Raw genomic sequence first — 25000 nt, 5'->3', positions numbered from 1 at the left:
TGATTAATTAAAAACATCCGTCAGATTAAAAGAGTGCAATGACTCCCTCTAGCGGCTGCTAAACTATATGCAGTGCTTTGCATTAGAAGCATTTAAATGTAACTTTTGATGATTGCTTCCAATCCTTTGGAGCGGTTCTTAATACAATCAGTCTTACTCTATAGACTCAGGACAAAGGGAAGGAGGCACTTGTTCACACAGAGTGGTGAGGGGATGGAATGGGTTACTTAGCCCTGTTGAGGCAGAACTGTGATCCTTTAAATGACAAAGTTCTGAGCTCAGTCAGCTGCTAGGAACAGGACGAGCGCCGATGGTTCTTTTCGTTGGTAAATGTTCTTATGTTCCAAGGAGTGTATTAACCACACTTTAACATGACAACCTGGTCTACCTTGCTGCTGGCGCTCAATGCATTCTCTTCCAGTGTTTCCATGCTACAGTAAGCTCCAGAGAAGGGGGCATTTGTGCACATTCCACACCCCTCACCTGTGCCAGTTCTAGATTGAAATGAAGACAAATACATCAGTCGTTAAAACAGCAACTTGGTGTATTGGAGTTGTATTAAATGATGTATTTTCCCCCCCCGTCATAAAACTGATCTGTTGAAAAACAATTGCCGCTTTACGGACAACATGGGATACAGCAAAGGTAAAGCAATGAGCACAATTTTAAAAACAAACACGTAAACACACAGCATTTAGAGCAAACAGCCTGTTAAATAAATCGATATACCCGCAGTTTCTGCCGCCGGACGGACAAGTCTCCCACTGTGCGAGTCTCCCTGCTTACCCGCACATCCACAGCAGTGAAACGAAGTATCTGTTAACATGCACTTTAAATAAACAGGGACTCTGCTCCTGGGACCCCGCCAACCCTGCCCACTCTGCATATAAACCGTGTAATAATGCGTTTCAAAAGTGCAAAACACAGCCAGCATCGCGTTTCTGGGTCACGTTGCACACATATTCAAAGAAAACAACAATAAACGAAGTTTCTGGCAGATTTGTCATCCTTAAAAACCGTATGAGGTCAAATATAAATCAATAAAATATAGGAAAAAAAAAATATGACCTTTTTAAACTTGACTGAACGCCGGATCTCACACTAATGGTATTCTAATAATAACAATAATAATAATAATAATAATAACAGTAACTGGCAGGGTTTGGGTTAAGACGTGTTTAATGAAACTCTCTCTCACTTTATCAATGGATAGGAAATTCCAGCCCAGAGGTTTCAATTGAACGTAATGGGATTGGGGCTCGGTGATTGGGTTAGGGAGCTGTCTGTTTTCCAGCCGCTGTGTGATTGGCTGAAGGGAAGGCTGCGGCGCAATGAATGAGAGAGGAGGAAGTGAGCGGAGGCAGCGTGAGAGTGCAGTTTGAGCGAGCGCGGTGAGTTAACGGGGTTCATGCCTTCATATTTCAAAACACTCTAACTTCTGTTAAAAAAAAATAAAAATAAATAGCTGCTAAACTGCATTAGGACGCTAATCTGTTTTGATTTTGCATGCGTTAAAGTCGCACGCAGCGGACAAGGTGGCGTGCTTATACGCGCTGGTGCTGCACAGACAGTGTGTGCGAGTCGTGCATTGGATAAGATCGGGCTGCAGCATGCTTTTGCAGCTTTTTTCACTCTTTTGCAGGGGATAACGCTGCAGCGCTTTCTTTTTCTATGTGCCCGCTGTTAAAAATAAAACGAGCCAAGGGTCTAATTTTGAGTTGAGTAATTGAACTATATATGTATATAGCACGGTCGCTGTTCGGTGTAAAGGAATTTCGCCTGACAGAAAGTGCACATAGGGATTTAAAACTTGAAACAGCCGTTTCACTCAATAGAAATAGCGAAAAAATCAACACCGCGCCGGCTGAAGCCCGCCCGCTGTGTTCAGCAGCCTTTGCGCCAGGTGCACCTTGTCCTTTCGGTTCTGGGCTGTGATGCAATGCAAGCATTACAACTCACTAGCATGTGCAGTTCAGCAAGGGTTTCTGGAGTGAACTATTTCGTTGTGTAATTGCCATAAATAAATACTCTTCGTTCATGATTGGCGATTTAAAGGATCAGAGAGAAGGTTCTCATATGGAACTCATTCCTAATGGAATGAGTGTTGAATTCGACCTTTTTAAATCCTTTTTTTTATGATCTGTGCCAACTTCCATTAAGACACGTTTATTAATATGTCTGATTTACGTGGTCTCGCATCGTCCTTGTGTATGTCTCTATGTACACAACACTTTGAATGAACCTGTGTTTCGCTTTTCTGTTGGCGGTTCTATTGAATCCTGTTTTTATTTTTGTACAAGCCTTTCTGATTGTCACTTTTATAATTCTTCCTTTTTTTTTTGTAGGTTTCCTAGTGTTGTAGAAATATATTCTGCTGACATTGTAGCAAACTCTTAACTAATTAGAGCATGAATGTACTTTAATAATGTGCCATTATATATTCACCTGATCTTTATATCCTGTCCTTCACTTGTATTTTGCACCCTGACGAAGACACTTCTGCCTCGAAACGTTGGTGACGAGTTTTTGTGAATTGAAGATATTTTGGAGCGCAATTGTGTGTGGTTCTCTTTCTTTATATGGCAGTTTTTAAATAAAACGCAAGAACAGGAGATTTAAGAACGAGAGGACCTCATAAGCTCTCCTGGTTCCTTGTATCTGATTGATCTCAACACTTGGTAAAGGATCCCAGTGTTGAGCATCAACAGCATGGCTAAGCAACCTGTTCTCTGTGTGAAGAAGTGGTCCTGGTTTCTGAGCTGTGCTTTAAATATGGGCTAGAGCTTTGTCATCTCCCTTGTAGATTTTAAGAACGTTCTTCTGAGGTGAATAGACTCCGGTTATTTCAGTCTTGTTTTCCCCCCACAGAGCGAGTGAAGGACCCTGCCCTGTTGCTGCTGTGTTAAGGAAAAGCCAGGTTCGGAGATGGTTGATTCCCAGTACTTCCTCCCCAACGACGTTGGGATCTCTCCGCTGGACTGCAGGGAGGCGTTCCAGCTGCTGTCCCCCTCTGAGCAGCTCTACGCGCACTACATGTCGCGGGCCTCCTGGTACGGGGGCCTGGTCGTGCTGCTGCAGACCTCCCCAGAGTCCCCCGCTATCTACGTGCTGCTGCAGAGGCTGTTCCGCGCGCAGCCCCCCGGCGAGTTGCAGAGCCTGGCCACGAGCCTCACAGAGGAAGAGTACCAGGTGAGAGAAACGCAGGGCGCACCTGGAACACTCGCGAAACTCTGCAAGGGTTCTCGATCACCCGCAAAGCTCTGCAAGGGTTCTCGATCACCCGCAAAGCTCTGCAAGGGTTCTCGATCACCCGCAAAGCTCTGCAAGGGTTCTCGATCACCCGCAAAGCTCTGCAAGGGTTCTCGATCACCCGCAAAGCTCTGCAAGGGTTCCAGAACTTAAAACGGTAATACTAAATCAGTCAGAATTAACAGGATTTGCAACCCTGGTTAGATTTAGTTCTGGTCCTTGATTGGAATGAATGGACAATTTTTCACTCAATGTTTCCCTTGCTTGTTCTTTGAAAATGTATAATAAAACGGCGCTACAATGCAAGTAATTGAGAGCCGCGCAATGGGAAGAGCTTTGCAGATCGTTTTGAACCAGTCTGCCGGGGATGTCTCTGATTAAACGGAGCATTTCTCTTCCAGTAATCTGTGCTTCTCTTTGTTTTCGTCGCTCTCAGGCTCTGCTGGTGTACGCTGCAGGGGTTTACGCCAATATGGGGAACTACAAGTCCTTCGGAGACACCAAGTTCATCCCAAACTTGCCTAAGGTCTGTGATGCACAGGGAGTGGTGAAGTGGTAGCAGCTAACAGAATAATGTCATAAATCTCACCTGTCGTGCAATATACAGCAGGGGAGTGCCCATATGCATACAGCATGAATTCACATCTCAAGAGGAAAGCTGCCTTTTCCTCACATTAACAATGCAGTACCAGTCAATGGCAGATTAACTTCTGCAATGAGGTATATATTTAACCCCCTGCGTCTCGTCTCCCTGGGTGTGGTGCAGGAGAAGCTGAAGGCCCTGGTGTGGCAGAGCCAGGCGTTTCGGGATAACCCCTCCGAGATGGAGGCGCTGTGGAGCAGCTGTGGAGACCTCATGTACTCCCTGGAGGAGCGGCAGAAACAGCTGGGGCTGGGAGACAAGGTAGGAGAGCTCTCCACACTCGCACTCGCACTCTGGGCGGGGGGGGGGGGGGGGGGGGGGATCACAGACATTCTGTTTGCCTTCCTGCTATTGAAATGGTGACCCGAGGTTCAGTTCATTCTCTGCTGTTGTGCTTTATTGGTACTGTTCGGTGCATTCATGCATTAATAGTATTGATTTCTGCTTGTCCAGGGGATAACGACGTACTTCTCTGGGAACTGCGGTTTGGAAGATGCAGAACTTACACAGAAGTTCCTTGACTCGAAGGTGTGTGCATTAACCGATCCGGGTCATTTCCGAGCGGTACTGCGCGTTGGGGCTGTGCCGACCACTAGTGTAGTCTTGCCTTTCACCTGGTATTAAATAAATCGAAACAAACCTTGTAAATCATTTGCCAATTTCAAAAACAAGAAGAGCCGTCCTTCCCTCGCCTTTACAATTGAGTACCAATCAACGACAACTCACGACCGCGTTGAGTGTTTTAAAAGCCGATTTTGGGAGCGGATTTTCATCTCCATCCTGGGCGCTGGCATTGTTACCTGAACGCATTCACAATTCTTCCTTGGATCAGACTCCAGAGCTATCGCCGTGCAAACTGGGAATCGTATTTCTTCGCTCGGTCCTTGACCAGGACTACAATCCCAGAATTCACTGCAGGGGTGACGCATTTTGTAAGGAAACGACCAAAGTGAAACCGAACGATTTTATGTCGACAGAATCAAAGAAAGGTAAAACAAATCCTCACTTCTACAACAGGAGTGATCGTAGTTAGTTTGAGCAGCCGCATGGTTGTTATTGACTGGTTCTCAATCGTGTAGAGAAGGGCGGCCGAGGGAACGCATTGTTCTTGTGTTGTTAACACGTTTTATTCAATTTAATACCTAACGACTTCACGTTTCTTGAAGGCAATTACTCGCACGTCCCTACAGTGCATGTCTGCAGATCATTGTCGCCTTTTATTTGAAATATTTGCGTGTCCTTAATAGTTCAAAACACGAAGCCCAGTTGCATGCTGGCTTAAATCGCTGGCCTTCGTTTTTCAAACGGAGCCTCACGTTGGGTTAGAGGAGAACAGGATGTTCGATCTAACCGTTCTGTAGTTCTTCATGTGATCCGGAGTGTTCATTTTTTAAATTGAATTCCGATTTTGTTTGGAAATGTCCGCGGGGGTGTAAACGTTGATTTTTGAGGTCCTGTCTGCCTGCAGAATCTGAGTGCCTACAACACACGCTTGTTTATGAAGGTGGAGGCTGACGGGAAACGCTGCTATGAGGTGCGGCTGGCCTCCGCTGTCAAGGAAGGTGAGTGACTCGGAGAGACTGGGGTACCCGGTGAGCGTTGCACATAGAGATCCCGATAGGGGTGCATCCGCACGCTGGGGTCACCGTGCACGTTCCCGTAGACCAGGCCTTCCCAAACCTTCTTGGCTCCCCTTTAGTGAGGGGTTGTTTCATTTGTACAGGTGCAAGTATTGGTTTGGGTGAACTATTTTAAAACTCCTTTTAAGAATTTAAAGGCTTCAATTAAGCCCTCACCTCTGCTTCTTTGTTCCCAGGGTATTAGATTCACTTCTTTCAGCCTCTCTTCACAGCTCGGTCCTGTTAGCCCTGGGATCAGTCTGCTTGGACTCTGGGCTTCAGGGCCACGTTGTCCCTCTGGTGCTGTGGCTTGAAACGTTTACATGATTTCCAGTGTACAGAAGTTAATAAACCAGTCTTGCATGCCCATAATCTACAGAACCATCTGTCCTCCAAGTCTCTCTCTCTCTCTGCTGTTCTGAGACTGGAGTGTGAGTGGAGTCCTCGGTCACACGCTGTCCCTTTCCGTCTTCTCTTGCAGCAGCTGCAGTGGACGGAGAAGCTGACAACAAGTGTGGCAGCTTTGAGTTCGAGGGCGCCACCTTCAGGGTGCTCAGAGGAGACTACGCGCCTCTCATGAGGAAAGTGGCGGAAAACCTGGAGAAAGCCGCGGTGTGTGGATCCGAGCTTGCGTCAAAGAAAAAATCCACTTTTATTTTGTATTATTTTTATTAAAAGCGTCCGGTGTCGTTTTATCGGTTTGGCTTGTCCTTGCTGTTTGGCGTTTGCAACCGTTCTCTGCGATTCTTGGTTCAGTTGGTCCCGTGTTGAGTTTTTACTAAAGCTGGCTGTTGAGCTTGCCCTGGAGAATCCTAAATGCTAGGGTTGAACAGCCTTCCATTGGGAATGTGTGCCACCGTTTCAGCTCCGCCTTCCTGCTCTTCACATGAACATGCACGGAGAGAAGGGCGGAGTTGAAAGGTCACACTGATTTGAATGGAACGAGGCTGTTCAGTCGCCAGACAGGCTCAAAGCCGGGTGCAGTAGATTGAGAAATCAATTCTCTCTGTTTGGGAGCAACAGAAGCACTCCGAATGCTTGCAAACCCCATAGAACAGGAAGGAAAATATATACCAAAAAAAATTTCAAATGACGTTAAATTCTGCTTGCATTTTAATAAGATATTTTAGTAGACGAATTTGGCTTCCTGTATGGGCTGGAGCAGAACCCAACGAGAAAGGTTTGAGGTTAATTCATAATTAATAAGTAATTAAAGACTTTCTTATGAGCAATCAAACTTAGTCTAGATAGCAGTGATAGCCTCCTTCATTGAATTAAATGGGAGACTGACCAATCGTTGATCCTGGGTGTCTGTCTGTCTCCCCCCCCCTCAGTCCTACGCTGCCAATGAGAATGAGAGGCGCATGTTGGAGGAGTACAGTCGCAGCTTCACTTTCGGATCCATCGATGCACACAAGGAGGGGTCCCGCTACTGGATCAAAGACAAGGGTCCCATCGTAGAGAGGTGAGCAGGGCCCCTGTAAACATCCAAGGCTAGGCAATAACACGGTGGAGCCCAGCTGCAGTTGTAGTGTATCTTACTCTGTTCTACTCAGCCAGCCCGGGCACAGGAACAAGGAATTGAAGAACTGGGGTACATTTAGATCTTCATATGTGTCTGGAATGACATCATAACTCGCGCCAAGCAGTTGATAGGGTTTGGATAAGCACAGAGTTCAGCTTCACACACCTGCAGTTAGGTAGGATATATAAGACAGGCACTCATTGGTGAGACTAGCTTTGATTTACCAAAACGCACCTTGTTCTTTACACACACAGGCAGGGCTTCCAACATGCAAGAGTCTTCACTATCACACTGCTGGCAAACCCAGAACTGTGAGGATCGCGTGTATTATGACTGACCCATCATCCCTAGTAAAGCCTTTCCGCTGGTCTGTTAGCAACGCAGTCAGCCTGCTGTTTCTATAGACTGGCCCTGCTGTGTCTGCCGCACTCCTAATCTGTGGATCTGCTCTTTCAAACCGCGTACCGTCAGCACGGTCCCCTGTTCACGATGCTAGCTGCTGTTTTAGTTTGGAGGCATCGTTGGAAATGCTGCAGCTGCATGGAAGGGTCTTGAAATGTAAGACTTTGCAGATGTGTTTTTGGTGGTTCCTACCTTTGTGGGGAAAGGGGGAGTTAAATGTATCTTTTGCTTCTTCCAGCTACATTGGCTTTATAGAAAGCTACCGGGATCCCTTTGGTTCCAGAGGAGAGTTTGAAGGTATTGTGTGTTTTCCAGTTTATTTGTGTGTGTTTTTATAAATACGTTTTGCATGTGAATTCTCGTGATCGATGTCTGTCTCTCTCACACACTTTTAGGTGTGGTAGTCCATGGTTAGTGTTATGAGCAGTCTGATAGTCTCTCTTGAGGCCTGGGCAGTGCAGTCGCTGCATTGCGTTGTTTGATGGCCGCTGGTGGGCAGTCCTGCGCACTGTTTAATGTTTCGGTGTGATTTAGTTCTGCGGTGGTGTAGATGCAAAACCAAACGTCCCATGAGCGCTGCAGCTCTTCGGAATGAGAAATCTGACGACAAGCTGTACTCTGTGGGAATCGTGCTGTCGTGGCTTTTTTTTTTTTTAAAGTAGTGCTCCCCAGTATGACTCTTCTGCACATTCGTGGGCGCTGTCTCCTCTCTTTCAAGTGTACTCTCCTTCTTGAGTTCAGTGGTGGGAAGTGCCTGCTTTTCCTAGCTGGTGATGCTGGGCGCCTCCTCCTCTTTCACTGTTCTCCCTCCCTTTCACTGCCGCCTGTCCCTCCCTCTGTCTCAGGTTTCGTGGCGATGGTCAACAAGGCGATGAGCGCCCGCTTTGCTCAGCTGGTGAGCTCTGCGGAGGTGTTGCTGCCAGAGCTGCCCTGGCCCGCTCACTTTGAGAAGGATCTCTTCCTGAAGCCCGACTTCACATCCCCCCCGTGCCCCCCCCCCCCCCCAGCGGCATCCCCGCTGGAATCAACATCCCTAACTGTGAGTGACCCTGTTCGATGAGCGCCCGCTTTGCTCAGCTGGTGAGCTCTGCGGAGGTGTTGCTGCCAGAGCTGCCCTGGCCCGCTCACTTTGAGAAGGATCTCTTCCTGAAGCCCGACTTCACATCCCTGGACGTGCTGACCTTCGCAGGCAGCGGCATCCCCGCTGGAATCAACATCCCTAACTGTGAGTGACCCTGTTCAAACTGCACTATATACACTTCAGCTGAGAGGCCCTCTGTTCAAACTGCACTATATACACTTCAGCTGAGAGGCCCTCTGTTCAAACTGCACTATATACACTTCAACTACATGAATCAGGTGCTGACAGTCGGGTGAAGGCATTGGTGTCGTCTGGGCTGAACAGCTGCTCAGGTTTGTGATGGTCGCTGCTTTTGTTAAACTCTGCGGAGGACAGCGATCCACTCAAACCCAAGCAGCTGTTTCTTCGCTCCTTTCACTGGGAATGGTAAGTCAGCCCAGTCAACCCCGGTGACCCTCGCGAGCGGAGCGCTTGGTCTCGGTGACGGCTTCGTGCAGCTCTGCTGGCTGATTTGTTGTCCCTGGAAGGCGCTGTGTTTGACGCCGCGCCCCTGTGTTTCAGACGACGATATCCGGCAGACCGACGGCTTCAAGAACGTGTCTCTGGGTAACGTGCTGGCCGTGGCGTACGCTACCGAGAAAGAGAAGATCACCTTCCTGCAAGAGGAGGACAAGGTGGGCACAGGGGGCTGGACTCGCGCTAGCCCTGCTGCAGCCTCCCTACCCTTGTGTACAGCAAGTTTTGCATCAACGTATTCTATTTAACATCACGCAGTCTGAAGAATGCAAAAGTTCTGATTTTTGGACGGGATCCTTAACCCTTCGTGTTTGCGCGCGTGTCTCTCTCGTTGGGCAGGACCTGTACGTCGCGTGGAAGGGGCCTTCCTTCGAGGTGCAGGTGGGGTTGCATGAGCTGCTGGGGCACGGCAGCGGGAAGCTGTTCGTTCAGGTGAGTGGGGCGCAGCGACCCCCTCCGACCTGAGCTGGGGTCATTGTTAGTTATTTGGCAGGCACCTTTTATCCAAGGTCGACTTTACAGGCGTCGCAGGACAGTACAGGGTTACAATGCAAGATTGGTATTTGAATACAGTGTTACAGTAAGTGCAATAATACAAATAAAGTACAATGCAAAAAGCAACACGTCAGGATTACAAGAAATGTTTACAGCGACATATTAGCAGTGCAAGGATAGTGCATTAGCTGAGGATGAGGCAATGTGGTGCATTACCTCGGCTTCCCTCTAACGCTCTGTCTCAGTCCTCGCATCCTGCTGACTTCTCTTATTTTTTCAAGCCAGAATTATTTATGCATAGGACAATATGTGTTGCAGGACAGAATTAACTTTCTTTTTTTTTTTTTAAATGTGTTTAAGAAACAGAATCTAGTTACATAAGTAAATCGATAAAGTAGCTTTTTCTCATTAAAAACGTGCGTGGGCATTACAGAGTTAAATTGTCATTCTGCACCATGTAGAGAAACCACATGTGTTTCTGTGTTTTTATTTCTTCATGTATTTCTTGCAGGTCTGTGTATTTACACACACTTGGAGCAGAGTGTGCAGGGGGCAAGTTTACTGTTACAATGTGGTGATTCAGCTGTATTTAAAAGATGTGTTTTGAAAGTCGCAGGATGTGAAAGTAATATCTGAACAGGAAGAATACGTTTGTTAAGATAACTGGAATTCGATCCCAATGAAGTGACTCTTTACGCGTTATTTTCCTGTGTGCAGTTGCACTAATTGTGGACTGTCTCGTGTTGGGTGTGGTAGTCCAATGTTAGTGCTGTGAATCCAGCTGAGTCTGAGTGGAGAAGCTCGATCCTAGCCTGCAGATGTCAGTGTTTCACAGACAGCGGTTCTTTCTTGGTGTCGGTCCCACCCAGGCTGCTGCTTATTGCATCTTTTGCTTTCAGGATGAAAAGGGGAACTTCAACTTTGACCAGCAGACTGTGAGAAACCCTGAGAGCGGGGAGCTGGTGAGTTCATAGTCATAAGAATAAATACTTCTTCAAATCAAAGATCAAGATCCTTTTTGTAAAATCGAAGAACGATCTGTATTAATGAAGTACGATTACAGTCTTGCAGTGCTGTGTTTAAGTGCATTATAGTGTACCTATAACTATTGAATGCTGGCAGTGCTAAATGTAGAAGTGTCAGTACATAACTATTGTAAAATGTACCCAGATTTTATTTATTTTTTCCTCCACATTTGAAAACCAAAAAACTCCTCTAATTCTCTGCAAATGCCTTGAAACTCACACTAGCCCTGCACCCAGTCCTGGGTTTCAGAAATACCTTCAATTAAAAATCGCTCTTCGATTCACTCTCTGACTTGCGCATCCAAACAGCGTGAAATACTGCAAGCAGAGAATTACTGAAGGGCTCTTGTCTTGTCTAGAACATAACAATTTATTATCGACATTGTGAGTCATTGAGTCACGAAACAGCGAGAAAGCACTGTAATAGCTCAAACATTTTTTTAATAACAGGCGAGACTTCATTCATTGTGTGGTGAGAATCTCTTCAGTCAGAGCAGATTTACAAAGGCCTTGATCGTTCAAACACACCTGCCTGATCATTTCAATAATTTACCTAAACCAGGGGGGTTCTGAACCCCAGGACTGGGTGCAGCAGCAGCAGCAGGGTTAGTGTGAGTTTCTAACCCTGCTCAAACTCCTGGCTCGTGATCATTTCAATATTAATAATAATAATACTAGACTTCATTGAGGGGAGCTCTGAACCCCAGGACTGGGTGCAGCAGCAGCAGCAGCAGCAGGGCTAGTGTGAGTTTCTAACCCTGCTCAAACTCCTGGCTCCTGATCATTTCAATAGTCTACCTAAACCAGGGGGGGTTGTGAAGCCCAGGACTGGGTGTGGGGCTGGTGCGAGTTTCACTGAGTGAGAGAGTGAGTGCTCCTGCCTGTGTTTGTTGTCAGATCTCCAGCTGGTATAAGGGCAGCGAGACGTGGGACAGCAAGTTCTCCACCATCGCCTCTTCGTACGAGGAGTGCCGGGCGGAGTGCGTGGGGCTCTACCTGTGTCTCAACAGCCACGTGCTCAGGTGAGAGGCTCTCAGCAGGGCTTGTGGGCTTCCAGGGCTCCTCGGTCCAGGCACGTACAGCTCTGGCCAAAAGTTTTGCATCCCCCTGTAGAATTAACTAGTTTTGCCTCATAAAGTGGAATGAAACCTGCTGAATAATGTTACGTTAACATATTGAATTGCACAGCGCTTTGTAGTTTTTCCATATACTGAGTTTTGTAGTTCCTTTTGATTTCCATGATGTTAAATAAAACGTGCTCCCTTGTTCTGTACCGTGTATGTCGGCAGTATCTTCGGCCACGAGGGCACAAACGCAGACGACCTGGTTTACGTGAACTGGCTCGCCATGGTGAGAGCTGGGCTGCTGGGACTTGAGTTCTACACCCCTGAGAGTCAGAGCTGGAGACAGGTGAGGAGGGAGCGCCACGTGACGCTGGGCCCACCTTGTGATGTCAGAGTAGAACTCTGAGTTGGAACGCTCCAGAGGAGGAACACGGTCCAGCCTTCATGAGGGAGGGAGTGACACACACTGGGAAGAAATACTGTCCATCACCTATTCTCTAAATAAACAAACAAGGCTGCAATTTACTGCGCAGAGATCGCTCTCTGACTCTGTGCAAAGTGGTTTGCAGTGCGCAGGTGCAGTGGTGATGTAATTAGGAATAGAAGACGGACAACAGAGTTCACGATCCAAACTGGTTTTATTTTGTAAAGCCTGGTCTGGCGAGCACAAAGAATAATCCCCGGTGATTCCCAGCAGCGTGTATTGCGCTGTTCCAAAACACCAGGTCGCAGTTCTGTAATAATAATACACAGTTTGTAAATAATAAACACCGTAGAAAACAAAGACACGCACGTTCACAAGTCCAGAGCGAGTGCTATAGTGCTCGTGGTGTAATGCAGTTTATCCGTGTACAGTGTTGTCTGGGTTTAGCGCTGGTCTGGATCTTGTTAGCCGTCCAATTGGAACAAACAAGTAGATTTTTAGACACGACAAAACGCTCGCACGACAAAGTACTCCTTTCCGGTTCAGCTTAACCATTACAAAGGGACAGATCGCCTCGCTACGTCCTCTTATGTACCGTCAGTCACGCCCCCTTGGTTAGCGAGTGCAACCGTTTCTCCTCCAATCCGAGGTTGCCACATTGCTTCCCTTCCGGGTCGATGACTTGGTGTACCGTAGCTCCGCCCCCTTTCTAGGTGGCCAACTTCCACCTGTTCCTGGGAATGAAGTGTCAGGCCATCCAGTCCGGGGCACTCTGTTCCCTTTACACAGCGCCCTCACAGGTCGGGAGGGAGATTTATAACCAAGGTTCAGTCTTCCTCTGTCGCACGCTCTCTGTGTCTCTCTCTCGCAGGCTCACATGCAGGCTCGCTTTGTGATCTTGCGTGTTCTGCTGGAGGCGGGGGAGGGGCTGGTGACTCTGCGCCACACCACCGGAGCGGACGGCAGGCCGGACGCCATCGTCTCTCTGGACCGGAGCAAGATCAGGAGCGTGGGCCAGCCGGCCATCGGGAGGTTCCTGTGCAAACTGCAGGTACCGGCACCCCAGCACTGCACTGACAGGCACAGGGGACTGCAGAAACTGACTGAAACCTCAAAACCAGTGCACAGCGTTTATATCATGCCAGTGGGGTTCTGCGGAAGCAATGCCTCTGAACCTGTGCACTTGAATGAGAGCAGGGTCTGGAGGTTGTGATGGAATACCATCTGTATTTGCATCATGTTTAATATCGGATCAAATGCACGTGGCTTGAAACTCGCACTAGCCCCGCACCCGAGTTTTAAAACTACCTTCTGTTAATGTTTTACAAGACAAGGAGCTAGGAGTTTGATATAATTTAAAAAGGTTCCTTCCTTCTGTCTACATGAGCCACTCCTGTTAGTAAACCTGACGACTCCATGCTATGATGGGCACAGCAATCAATTCAAAGCAGATTTAGCGGGACGTTTCAAGAATATCCCTTAGCAAGGGGAGTGCTGAAACCCAGCACTGGTGCAGCCGGGCTCGTGCGAGCTCTCTGCGTGTCTTCTGTTTCTGCTAGGTCAGTGTTTGCTCTGCTCACTAGCTGTTCTCCGTCAGGTTCACAAGTCGACAGCGGACGTGGAGGGAGGCAGGGCTCTGTACGAGCGCTACTCTGCAGTGACGGCCGCCGAGCCGGAGAACTTCCTGAAGCTGCGGGACACCGTGCTGCTGAGGAAAGAGACGCGCAAGATGTTCGTCCAGGCCAACACCCGGGTCAAAGGTGAGGGGTCGGAATTCGGTTAGTGCGGTTTTATTTATTTGCAGCAGTACCTCCTCCTAAAATGCTTTGTGTTTTCGATTGCTGCAGACCTGGTTCTACTGAGCGGGTGTGGGACGTTGTGGCAACGTTCCCAGCCCCTGTGTGTATGTTGTGTTTGTTAATGTTGGTGTATAGTCATTGGCACACGGGATATAAACGGGGCTGTGTAACACGAGTGTTTAAAATGTATATTTGTATTTGTGCACGAGGGTTGCACAGCACTTCACATGCAGGTAAAATGTAATAATATGTGAGCACAGGGAATCGCACTTTATTAATTCAGTTGTACCGAGACTCCAGTTGAATGATTGATTAGCAGTCGAGTCTTGGTACAGCTGCATAAAAGCAGCATGTTTTCACTCACTCGGGGTTGTGTGTTCAGGGATTGGAGACAGAGGTAATAATAATAGTTAAAATATCTGCTCGCCATGTTTGTCTGTGTAGTCTGTTTTGTTTGTCTCTTTAATTTGGTGAATGTGCCATGTCCTGCGTTTTTTTATTACAACCTTTTTATTTACTGTTCATTCATTAAATGCTGAGTGCAAGCAAGCGCTTGGCTTCCCCAAAACTCCACTTCTCTGTTTTCCTGGTTCCTGGTTTCTGGCCTGACGTCACCCACTACAGCCGTCTTTGTGACGGACGTTATCAATTGTGGGAAAAAACTGGAGTAAAATAAGTCTGTTGCCCGGAATTTCCAGTGCTCCCCAAATTCTGGGGGTTACTATTTAATTATTGGCTCAACTGCAATGTGCCCCACAGGACCGTGCCCAAGCAGGGTAAAGACAGCGTTGGGGGAACTCTAAGAGGTCTGTGCATTGCATTTATCAGTCCAGCGTGCCTGTGTTCTTGTGCTGTGTGTAACGGCTGTCTCTCTCTCCTCTAGGGGACGCTGTGGAGCTGCTGGAGTACGAGGGCAGCGCGGCCGGGCTGATCCGCTCGTTCACGGAGAGATTCCATGAGGACGCAGAGGAGCTGGAGAGAGAGCTTCTGGAGCTCAGCCGAGCCGACTCCCCCTGCTGGTGCTGAGCACACACTGCGGGCGCCACTCGCACACATCATGACAGCGCTGCTATACTTCCTAGCAGCTTTTAAACAAGCACCAAATAACAAAACCAAGAGAACAACTGATTACCAATTAGTGTTTGATTTGGAAGTGATCAGTTTAATCGGTTGGACCCTGATCAAGCTTATTGATGACGATGATGGATATAGCTTGTTTCCAGCTGTAATATTTTACATGCAAGTTTAAATAAACCTCCACTGAATGATTTAAAAGAGAATGTTTATTAATTTAATGGAGCGATCTGAGAAATTTAAAATCGAGTTTACGTGCATGATTGCTTCAGGGAATTGTGCGATAGTTCTGGCGCGTGGATTGATCTAAACGGCTTAACTGAGCAAACGAAAGGACAATGCAGAACGTATTGAACCAGTAACATGGACAAATACAGCAGCGTGCAAATTTATTGTTACACCCCATTGCTTCTGTTTTGATTTGTTGTGCATATGAAATCACGCTGCACATGTAACTTGCCATGGTCTATGCAGACAGGGCCAGGGGTATTGACAGAGTTCCTCTATACAGGTTTTTTTTATTTGCTGGTACTTTTAAAAACAGCTATAGGGATCTTCTTGGAGAAAGACCTTTGTAAAATAGTTTTCTTTTCCCTTGCGTTTTTGTTCTGCTTACTAAAATGAAGGCTCCTGTTTTAATTGCATGGCGAATGAGCATTCTGCCTAGATTCTCACTGTCCTGAGTACAGTGTAACATTTTAAATTCTTCCTCGGATTGTAGTTTCAGTTGATTTGTAATAAATAGAAGCAGAACTGAATACAGCAACTGATTTTACATGTTAAATAGGACCCCCCAGCCTGGGTGAGGTCTCCTGTTTACAAAGTATTACAGACCCAAGATTGAATTATTCATGGCAGGTATACAGGGCGGTTCGTGATACCTGCAACGTTGCTAGTTTTGCATGGTTTTCAATTCTACTGAAAGGTTTACTGAACAGCCCTCTAGTGGTGCATCGCAGAGCGTCTGTGTCTGGGACATTTTTCCTTTGCATATCGCCCTCTTGTGTACCCTGCAGTTTTCACCCTGCTCTGTCAATCATGCATTGTGAATTGTGTTGGGTTTCCACCCCCGCTCTCCCGTGCAAACTGGCACATTTCTATTTGACGCCAGCACCTCTTGCCACTAAAACCATCAACTGACCAGTAGCTCATTGAATTGAACCAGTCTATAATAGCATTGATGTTTTCTGCAGCTGTCATTTTCTGCAGGCCATTGACCTTGTCCACCTCGCAGATTCTGCAATGTTGAAAGACTTGCCTGCATGTCTCGTGACTGCGTGCCGCTGGTAGAGGAGAGCATGATCTGCGTTGCTCTCGTCTCTCGCTTGTATGGAAAAGGCACAGCTACTGTGGAAGAATGCCTGCTTCTGATTTGAAAATGCTTTGGTCGTGGGCTCTGGCTACAAGCATTCATAACCTGGGGGTGTTTTATTGTAGGAACATCTGCTTGTTTCATTATCAGACCAGTCTGTTTCATATTTTGTTTCCATTGATTTTAAGATCTAATCTGTCTTTGTGAAACCAGCTGGTAGTCAACCAGATATAACAGGTGCTTCTGCAGAAACTGAACCCCCAAAGGGCTGGTTTCACAGGTGCTGATTAGCAGCGATCTCAGTAACTGTGATTGAAAACAAATGACATAACAAAATCTCTTTTGGTGTCGCATTTATAAAAACCTGTTCATGCGGGAGGATACATTTATCAGTTGAACCGTTTTCAGACGGCAGGAGGTCTAACTATAGCACTGGAACGAGGGGTTTGGTTGATTTGTGATGTAGTGGAGTCTGTGTTCCATCTTAAATCCCACACACACACTGTCAAATCGGTTTTGGTAATGCAGTGCACTGGAAAACAGAGAAGTGGCCATGCTTACAAAATAACCAGAGGGCATTGGATATAATATATACACTGCCAGGATTAAGCTGGTGCCCGGAAAGTCAAAGATCGATTTATATGAAGTGTGATACAGGTGATCTTGTGTGTCGTGTGTCTGCTTGCAGAGTGGACTGCAGACTGCAGGTGAAACCTGTCCCACTGTGATACTGGGAACAAGGTGAGATTGAGTTTGCAGAGGGAAACATGGCAAAATCATTAACGTCCCAATCATCAGACAGTTTAGAGTCTGCTGCAGGTAACTTTCACCGTCTCTGTCTGATTACAGACCAATCAACTGGCCATGAAGTAACTCCTCTCGCTGTGAAGACAGGTTTGACTGTTGCAATAAAACTGATTGAATTCTCCGCTCTCTCGTTTTCTGGGTGTGGATTTTCCAGAAGGCTCAATGTGCCCCACCAGGCTTCACCGATGCATTTCCAGTAAACGCAATTAAAATGAACACCTGGAAGTCGTATCGTTTGCCAGAATCTCTTGGATCCTTCAAGACCGGATTTGGCAAAGTTCTGAGATCGATCGGCTGCTGCACTAGGATCAGGATGAGCTTTAGATGGGCTGAATGGCTTTCTCTCTGTCGTGATCTTGTGCTTGTTTCATGCAATATTTCTAATTAGTGATTGCTCACAATATACAGGGAGAGATTGCCAGCAAGGGGTTGGAATAGCAGTCCTTTCATTTTGAAGATTTTGCATGGGAAAAAAAAGTCATGAAAGGAACCCTTTTTTGACTGCAGCACCCTGACTGTGAAATCACGCGCTTTATTACAAAAGCATACCGTTGCATGAAACGATCCTCTTTGGACACGTTCTGTATGCAAGGCAGAACCGATTTCAGCTTCTGAGTTTTTAAAAGTCTGGTAGTCCATGAAAGCGCTTTCCCAGTACAGTTCTAGAAAAGTCTAGAACTGTGTTGGTTGTATTCTAGAATTTGCAGACCTTTATCAAATACTATTTCAAAGCAAAAAAAAAAAAAAAAAAAAAAAAAAAACCCAACCCTATCCATTCCCTTTCCCTCGCGTATTATACCTATTTAACCATATTTGCACAAAACATGCATGTGTTTTTAACCTTTTGTTAACATAAATACTGTATTTAAAGTTGTTTAATAGACAATACAATCCCGGTGCTATTTCTACATTTTACATCTCAATGTCTTAATAGCCGCACTGTGCAATCTGCATTCATGTGTTTCTATTCTCCGTCCTGTGCGCCACTTTCCTCCCACAAAAACCAACTTGATAGCAGGATGTTACGTTCCCTGCCTGCGAGTATAAAATTCATTTCCGCCTTTTTTTTTTCAGGAGATTGAAAACAGGGTGAGAAAAAAAAAAAAAAAAAAAGTCCGGAGTGAGTGGAGAAAGTAGGCGCAGTAAAGAAGAGATATTTCTATCCAGTTCCGAAGGGGGGATTCGCGAGTGCGGAGCGCTATGGACAGTCGGGGCAGGCGGGTGGTCGTGTGTGACAACGGGTGAGTGTGTGTGTGTGTGGGTGAGTGTGTGTTTGTGTGTTTGCACCCTGTTGTTAAAACTAATTCACACGGCTGTGAATTGTGCAAACAGGTGGGGCTGGGTCGGCACTGCTGAGCAATGCAAACGGGGCAGGACGGTGCAGGGTGCGTTGCTGTTTTGTTTCTTGAAGGTGCATTCGTGGTCCTGCAGTGGTGCTTCTGTAACTATTCATATATTTTATTTGAAGTGGCAGTCACGTCAGTGAAGCTTGATCGCTAGTGGGTGTGACGGAGAATACATCTAATTACCCGATACTGTGTATGGAAGTTGTTATAATAATAACACATTCAAACAAAAACAAAAAAAAAAAAAACGAATTGGTATTTATTGAGATTGTTAGACACCGGTAAATAACTGATCAAATTCTTAGCCAGTCCGCTGTTTCTAAAATGTCTAGGAGTTAATAATAATTATAATAATAATAATAATATTATTATTATTATTATTATTATTATTATTATTATTATTAGGACCGAAGTTATTGTATAAGGAGGCTACATTGTACAGACATCAATAAATAAAAAATAATATATAACGGTGTGAATTTAATACTGTTTATTAATTGTTCTATCTTTACAAACTGCCTTTTTATCTTAGTTTTTTTTTTTTTTTTTTTCTAATTTTACAATTTTTTTTTAATTATAATTTTATTAAATGTTTGTCTGAAGACTCTTTGTTTCATATATTTTGTATTAGGCGGGTTTCAGTGTAATTGTTCCCTGTGCGTGTGTTAAGCTCTTTTGCGGTGGATTTGTTACTGACACGCTGACTAGCACAGTGTCCTTCTAGCTTGAAGTGAAACTAGCGCTATAACTACATCGTGCCGGGGTACAGACTAGCGCTTCATCCATACAAGGGCAAACTGGTCATCTCCCTGAGCTGACAACAGGAAATATGATTTTCTCACTTCTCGTTTTTCAGTCACAAGGAGAAGTGATTTGAAAAGCCTTTGGACGGAATGACAGGCCTGTGTTTAGGTTCCAGTGCGTAGTTATCCATTTGCCAAAAAAAAAAAACGCTCAGTGAGGGGTCAGAAAGCAACACTGTTGCTTGGAAACACACCGACCAGAATGGGGAAGTGTCACAGAAATGAGAAGTGCAGTGGTAAAGGCACGGCTGTGTGGTGTGCAGGGGGAGTCACACAGTCAGGGGAGCGCAGGGGTCACAGAGAGTCTCCTCTGGTAAAGGCACGGCTGTGTGGTGTGCAGGGGGAGTCACACAGTCAGGGGAGCGCAGGGGTCACAGAGAGTCTCCTCTGGTAAAGGCACGGCTGTGTGGTGTGCAGGGGGAGTCACGCAGTCAGGGGAGCGCAGGGGTCACAGAGGGTCTCCCCTGGTAAAGGCACGGCTGTGTGGTGTGCAGGGGGAGTCACGCAGTCAGGGGAGCGCAGGGGTCACAGAGAGTCTCCTCTGGTAAAGGCACGGCTGTGTGGTGTGCAGGGGGAGTCATGCAGTCAGGGGAGCGCAGGGGTCACAGAGAGTCTCCTCTGGTAAAGGCACGGCTGTGTGGTGTGCAGGGGGAGTCACACAGTCAGGGGAGCATAGGGGTCCCAGAGAGTCTCCTCTGGTAAAGGCACGGCTGGATGGTGTGCAGGGGGAGTCATGCAGTCAGGGGAGTGCAGGTTCCTGGCTGTGCGAAGTCTCCGATCTTCATTGGGATTCTAGAGAGAGCTTTGCATTTTTCTCTGGCGCTCCCATGGGTTAGGGATTCAAAACCAGAAGGGACTGTTTCTCCTCGCTGCCCTACAGGGGACCCTACCATCCAGTGAGCTCAGATCGGACTCCTGCAGGGCTGGCCTTTTGTCCCCCTGGGGTCGGTAGCTTTCTGACATCCGCTCTCGAGTTCCTGGGTGTAGAAGAGGAAGCTGGCTCGGTCGTGGGATCAGAGGACTCCCACTGGACCGTCAGTTCTCCTGAGCTGTGTGGGGGAACCACTGCGGTGAGGAGAGAGAATTATTGGACGTTCTAAATTTGGGGATAAAATCGAGGGGTAAAATAATCGTGCAGATTAAAAAAAAAAAAAAAAAAAAATTAAATAAAACCAACAAAATGTAATCTGAAGCAATTTAATAACAGGAAACTGCACACAAGTTGGAGTAATGATTCTCTGCGCGTTGCCGGGGAAGTTCTTCAGCTAAGGCAGGTGTGTTGCATGTGGATGCAGTTCCCAGAGAGTCTGTGCACACAAACTCTGCAGCCTCAGGTTATGAATTCCAAAGGTGTTTGGACAACTTCTGAGCCAGATTACACTGGCAATACCTGCATCAAAAACAACACAGAGAGCAATTCTATTTCATCACACTGGAGTTCTGCAGCTTTGGGAGTGACACAGCGAGTTAGTATTACAGCAGCTGTAGCTGGCATCGTTGTTTCATTGCATTTCTCTGCCTTGCACGTCTGTTCCTTTAGATAGGTCTCAAATGTGCAGTTTTGAAAGAAACACGCATTATACCAAACCTGGAATCTCATTAAATATCTGTTTTTGCATTAGGTTAAAAATATGTTCATGCAATCCTTTCAGGTACTGGACTTCCTAGGTTGTCTGGCGAGTGAAATAGTCCCCGCCCCTTCAATGCTTTTTTTCCTGTCATTAACCAACCAGCTGATTCCACTCACGATTGACATGTTCTGCAGACATGTGTCATCAGCCTTGATAGTGCAGAAGTCGAATGACCTAGAAAGTGGGGGGGGCTTGCTTTGAGATTTAGCTGCAGCACACACCTGAAACGAAGCTGTAACATGTGCCCCGTTCGCAATACCTGAGCTGTACGAAGATCAAAGAATATCGGCAACGCCTCACTTCCACACAGTCACGTCGAGGAGTCTTTTCAGAAGCAGGTATTGTTGGAATCGTTGACAAGCTTAGCAAATAATTATCTAATCTGGAAAACATAAATATGTCGTGCACGTCAAACCAACGACTGTGTAGGAATCAAACATGATCTCTGGTACTAAAAGAAATCTCTGTTTGCAGGACGTGCCTTCAGTTAGTGTTGCACTTTGCATGGTCCCCCTGGAGAGTGAAATTATCCCCGCCCCTTTTAATCTCTCCTGTCGGCAACCAACCAGCTGCTGCTTCCTCTGTTGACTGACATGCCGTCCAGCCAGTAACGTCACCCAGATGACACTGAGATGAAGTGACCGATTGTAACCCAGGCACGGAGACTGATAATTGTCTTCAATCTAATTTAGTACCAGATATAATGTTTCGAAATAAAATGAACGTATTTCTTTCAAAACTGCGCATTTCTGACCTCTATTACAAGACTGCAGAACTGGTTTATGGAATTATTTTGTCAGTTACAGTCCCTTTTAATGTGTAAAAATAAAGGCTATAAACTGTCTCGCTGTCTCTCTCTCTCTCCCCCCAGTTTGTGAAGTGTGGTTTTGCCGGCTCCAATTTCCCAGAACACATCTTCCCGGCTCTGGTTGGTCGACCTATCATCCGCTCCACGGCCAAAGTGGGCAACATCGAGATCAAGGTAGGCTGCAAGAACTGAATCGGGGTAGCCTGGAAGAAAGAAGAATCGGGGTTTTTTAAAATCTTAAAATGAGCTGACAAACCCAAACCAACACTTTAACCACACCACAGAAACCAGGACCAGAGGACACAGTTGAAAATTAAATGGAGACAGACTTAGTACAGAGGGAAGCAGACTCTTCACACAGAGAGTGGTGAGGGGATGGAATGGGTTACCTAGTCATGTTGCTGAAGGAGACTCTTCTTCACACAGAGCGGTGAGGGGATGGAATGGGTTACCTAGTCATGTTGCTGAAGGAGACTCTTCTTCACACAGAGAGTGGTGAGGGGATGGAATGGGTTACCTAGTCATGTTGCTGAAGGAGACTCTTCTTCACACAGAGAGTGGTGAGGGGATGGAATGGGTTACCTAGTCATGTTGCTGAAGGAGACTCTTCTTCACACAGAGAGTGGTGAGGGGATGGAATGGGTTACCTAGTCATGTTGCTGAAGGAGACTCTTCTTCACACAGAGAGTGGTGAGGGGATGGAATGGGTTACCTAGTCATGTTGCTGAAGGAGACTCTTCTTCACACAGAGAGTGGTGAGGGGATGGAATGGGTTACCTAGTCATGTTGCTGAAGGAGACTCTTCTTCACACAGAGAGTGGTGAGGGGATGGAATGGGTTACCCAGCCATGTTGTCATGTTGCTGAAGGAGACTCTTCTTCACACAGAGAGTGGTGAGGGGATGGAATGGGTTACCTAGTCATGTTGCTGAGGCAGAATCACTGGGATCCTTTAAGACCCGACTTGACAAAGTTCTGAGAGCAGTCAGCTGCTCGGAACCGGGTGAGCTGAGATGGGGCGAATGACTGCTCTTGTTGTGTGTAATTCTAGGTGATGTTACTGAATGAGAGTGCAATGTGAAGGATGCGTGGGAGGGTTTTAAATCTCCTACTGCAGGGCGATGTAGGCAGATTGTGAGGGCTGTGAATATATTATACTGCCGGGGAAATGTTGAAGGTTCGTTTTATAAATAGCAATCCTGCAACGAAATATTATACATGCAGGTGATCTTTGACTTGTGTGTAATGTGTCCGGCTGCAGAGTGGATTGTAGCCTGCCCCAGTTTGATACTGGGAGCGAGGTGAGATTGAGTTTCCCCTTACTGGGTTCACGGTGTGGATCACAATGTATTAATGTTTAAGCACCAGCTTTGCTGCTTCTTGCACTGCCTGATTGAGGAAGTCTCTCTCTCTCTCCATTACAAGAATATCACTCCTGGTAAGCCTCTCTGACTTCACACCCTCCCATTTCTCCTCCACCTCTTCTCTCTTTCTGTCTCTTGACCGGTGTCTGTGTGTGTGTGTCTCTGCATGTGCGAGTGTGGGTTTCCTCCCTCCTGCCTGCTCTTCTCTCTCCTCTCTGGGTCTGGTTCTGATTGATATCTCCCAGTGTATCAGTGCTTGCAGTGGAGAGGCACAGTGACCCTCAAAGTCTGTCCAATCTGCTTTAGTCTCCACCATGACTGAAACTAACTCTGCACTCACAACCTCCCCACTCGCCTCGCCTCTCCTCTCCTGTTCACCCTCACCCCCATTTCTCTCCCCCACTACCCCTACTCCTCTTTTTGTTCCCCCTGTTTCAGGATCTGATGGTGGGGGACGAGGCCAGCGAGCTGCGCTCCATGCTGGAGGTGAACTATCCCATGGAGAACGGGATCGTGCGGAGCTGGGATGATATGAAGCACCTGTGGGACTACACCTTCTCGGCAGAGAAGCTGAACATCGAGCCTCGAAACTGCAAGGTCCTGCTGACCGAACCGCCCATGAACCCCATCAAGAACCGCGAGAAGATCATCGAGGTGGGCTTCAAACCATCTCTCCCTTTTAGAGAGCTTACCAGGCTTCAGACCATCTCTCCCTTTAGAGAGCTTACCAGGCTTCAAACCATCTCTCCCTGTAGAGAGCTTGCCAGGCTTCAAACCATCTCTCCCTGTAGAGAGCTTACCAGGCTTCAGACCATCTCTCCCTGTAGAGAGTTTACCAGGCTTCAGACCATCTCTCCCTTTGGAGAGCTTGCCAGGCTGCAAACCATCTCTCCCTTTGGAGAGCTTGCCAGGCTGCAAACCATCTCTCCCTTTGGGGTATGGTTAATTAACCTTACAGCCATGGTTAATGTCACCTGTGTCTGCTCCTGTTGCAGGTGATGTTTGAGACGTATCAGTTTGACGGAGTCTACATTGCGATCCAGGCAGTGCTCACTCTCTATGCACAAGGTAATCTTGTAGGGTGGATCAAAGATTTGCGTCACCCTGTAGAATGAACCCATTTCACTTCATCAAGTCGAATGAAAGCTGCTGAATAATGTTTCGTTAACACATTGAATTACACCCCAGCGCTTTGTAGTTTTCCACATACTTAACGGAAAAGATGACAGATTGAAAAATGTGACATTTTAAAATCTAACATGAAATATTACTGCACTGCTGTTCTGGCTTCCGGTAGACATTAGCAAGATCATTTTTGTAGTTTCTTTTGATGACTTGATGTTAAGTAAAAGATCTAAATTATGTTCATATATGTATTTATTTTTCGTTTTTTTAAATGATATCTCAGTCTTTAAAATTCTAGGTGATGCAAAACTTCTGGACGGAGCTGTAGTGAACAGAATAGCGCTGTGAGGTGCTGCATTGCAATTAGTTTAGACTCTAACCAAACGCCTAAATATTTAGAAATGCAGGCTAGTATAGGTGTTGGCATTCGCAGTGTTTACATCACAGTGTACAACGTAGGCCAGTCTATTCTTCCCAGTGTTCTCCATGTCAATTTCAATAGTGTACACACATGATCATACACAAATGCACTCATTCTAACAAGGTGATGGATATTAAGACATCTGATTACAAACATTCTCAATATGTTAACATCAAACCTTGACACTAACACCCCTAACTGCAATGCTGGCAGGTTTGCTGACGGGTGTGGTAGTGGACTCGGGGGATGGGGTGACCCACATCTGTCCGGTCTACGAAGGCTTCGCTCTGCCCCACCTGACCAGGAGACTGGACATCGCTGGCCGGGACATCACCCGCTACCTCATCAAGGTGTCTGTCTGTCTCCGCCTCCCATTGTCTTTTTGTCCAACTTATTTAAGTCAATGGTTTTTAAGTCAATGGTGTTTTCTGTCTTTGCTCTGTCTGAAATGGTTTTTGTTATAATAAG

General features: G+C 46.6%; 2 protein-coding genes across 3 annotated transcripts; both read left to right on the top strand.

Moving 5' to 3' along the window:
- Positions 1-1316: 1316 nt before the first annotated feature.
- Positions 1317-15110, top strand: dpp3 (dipeptidyl-peptidase 3). Of its 2 annotated transcripts, none has more exons than XM_041243259.1 (19): positions 1317-1391; positions 2869-3189; positions 3686-3775; positions 4016-4153; positions 4346-4420; positions 5361-5454; positions 5993-6123; positions 6846-6976; positions 7677-7735; positions 8284-8333; positions 8519-8663; positions 9081-9193; positions 9375-9467; positions 10430-10492; positions 11453-11577; positions 11845-11965; positions 12915-13094; positions 13641-13803; positions 14726-15110. In XM_041243259.1, the coding sequence occupies exons 2-19, from the start codon at positions 2926-2928 to the stop codon at positions 14866-14868; spliced, it is 2178 nt and encodes a 725-aa protein (XP_041099193.1). In that variant the 5' UTR covers positions 1317-1391; positions 2869-2925; the 3' UTR covers positions 14869-15110. The 2 variants fall into 2 exon arrangements, with proteins under 2 accessions (XP_041099193.1, XP_041099194.1); XM_041243260.1 differs by having other exon boundaries at positions 8284-8416; positions 8602-8663.
- A 2920-nt stretch (positions 15111-18030) lies between these two features.
- On the top strand, positions 18031-24996 carry LOC121310053 (actin-related protein 2-A-like). The gene is made up of 6 exons (XM_041243258.1): positions 18031-18276; positions 19471-19477; positions 21687-21797; positions 23425-23640; positions 23982-24054; positions 24746-24996. Exons 1-6 carry the CDS (start codon positions 18236-18238, stop codon positions 24994-24996), a joined length of 699 nt encoding a protein of 232 aa, XP_041099192.1. The 5' UTR covers positions 18031-18235.
- Positions 24997-25000: the final 4 nt, after the last annotated feature.

Source organism: Polyodon spathula, unplaced genomic scaffold (genome assembly GCF_017654505.1).
Source record: "Polyodon spathula isolate WHYD16114869_AA unplaced genomic scaffold, ASM1765450v1 scaffolds_1699, whole genome shotgun sequence".
Lineage (NCBI taxonomy): Eukaryota > Metazoa > Chordata > Actinopteri > Acipenseriformes > Polyodontidae > Polyodon > Polyodon spathula.
The sequence above is the reverse complement of the archived record's forward strand: the minus strand, read 5'-3'. Positions and strand labels throughout refer to the sequence as shown.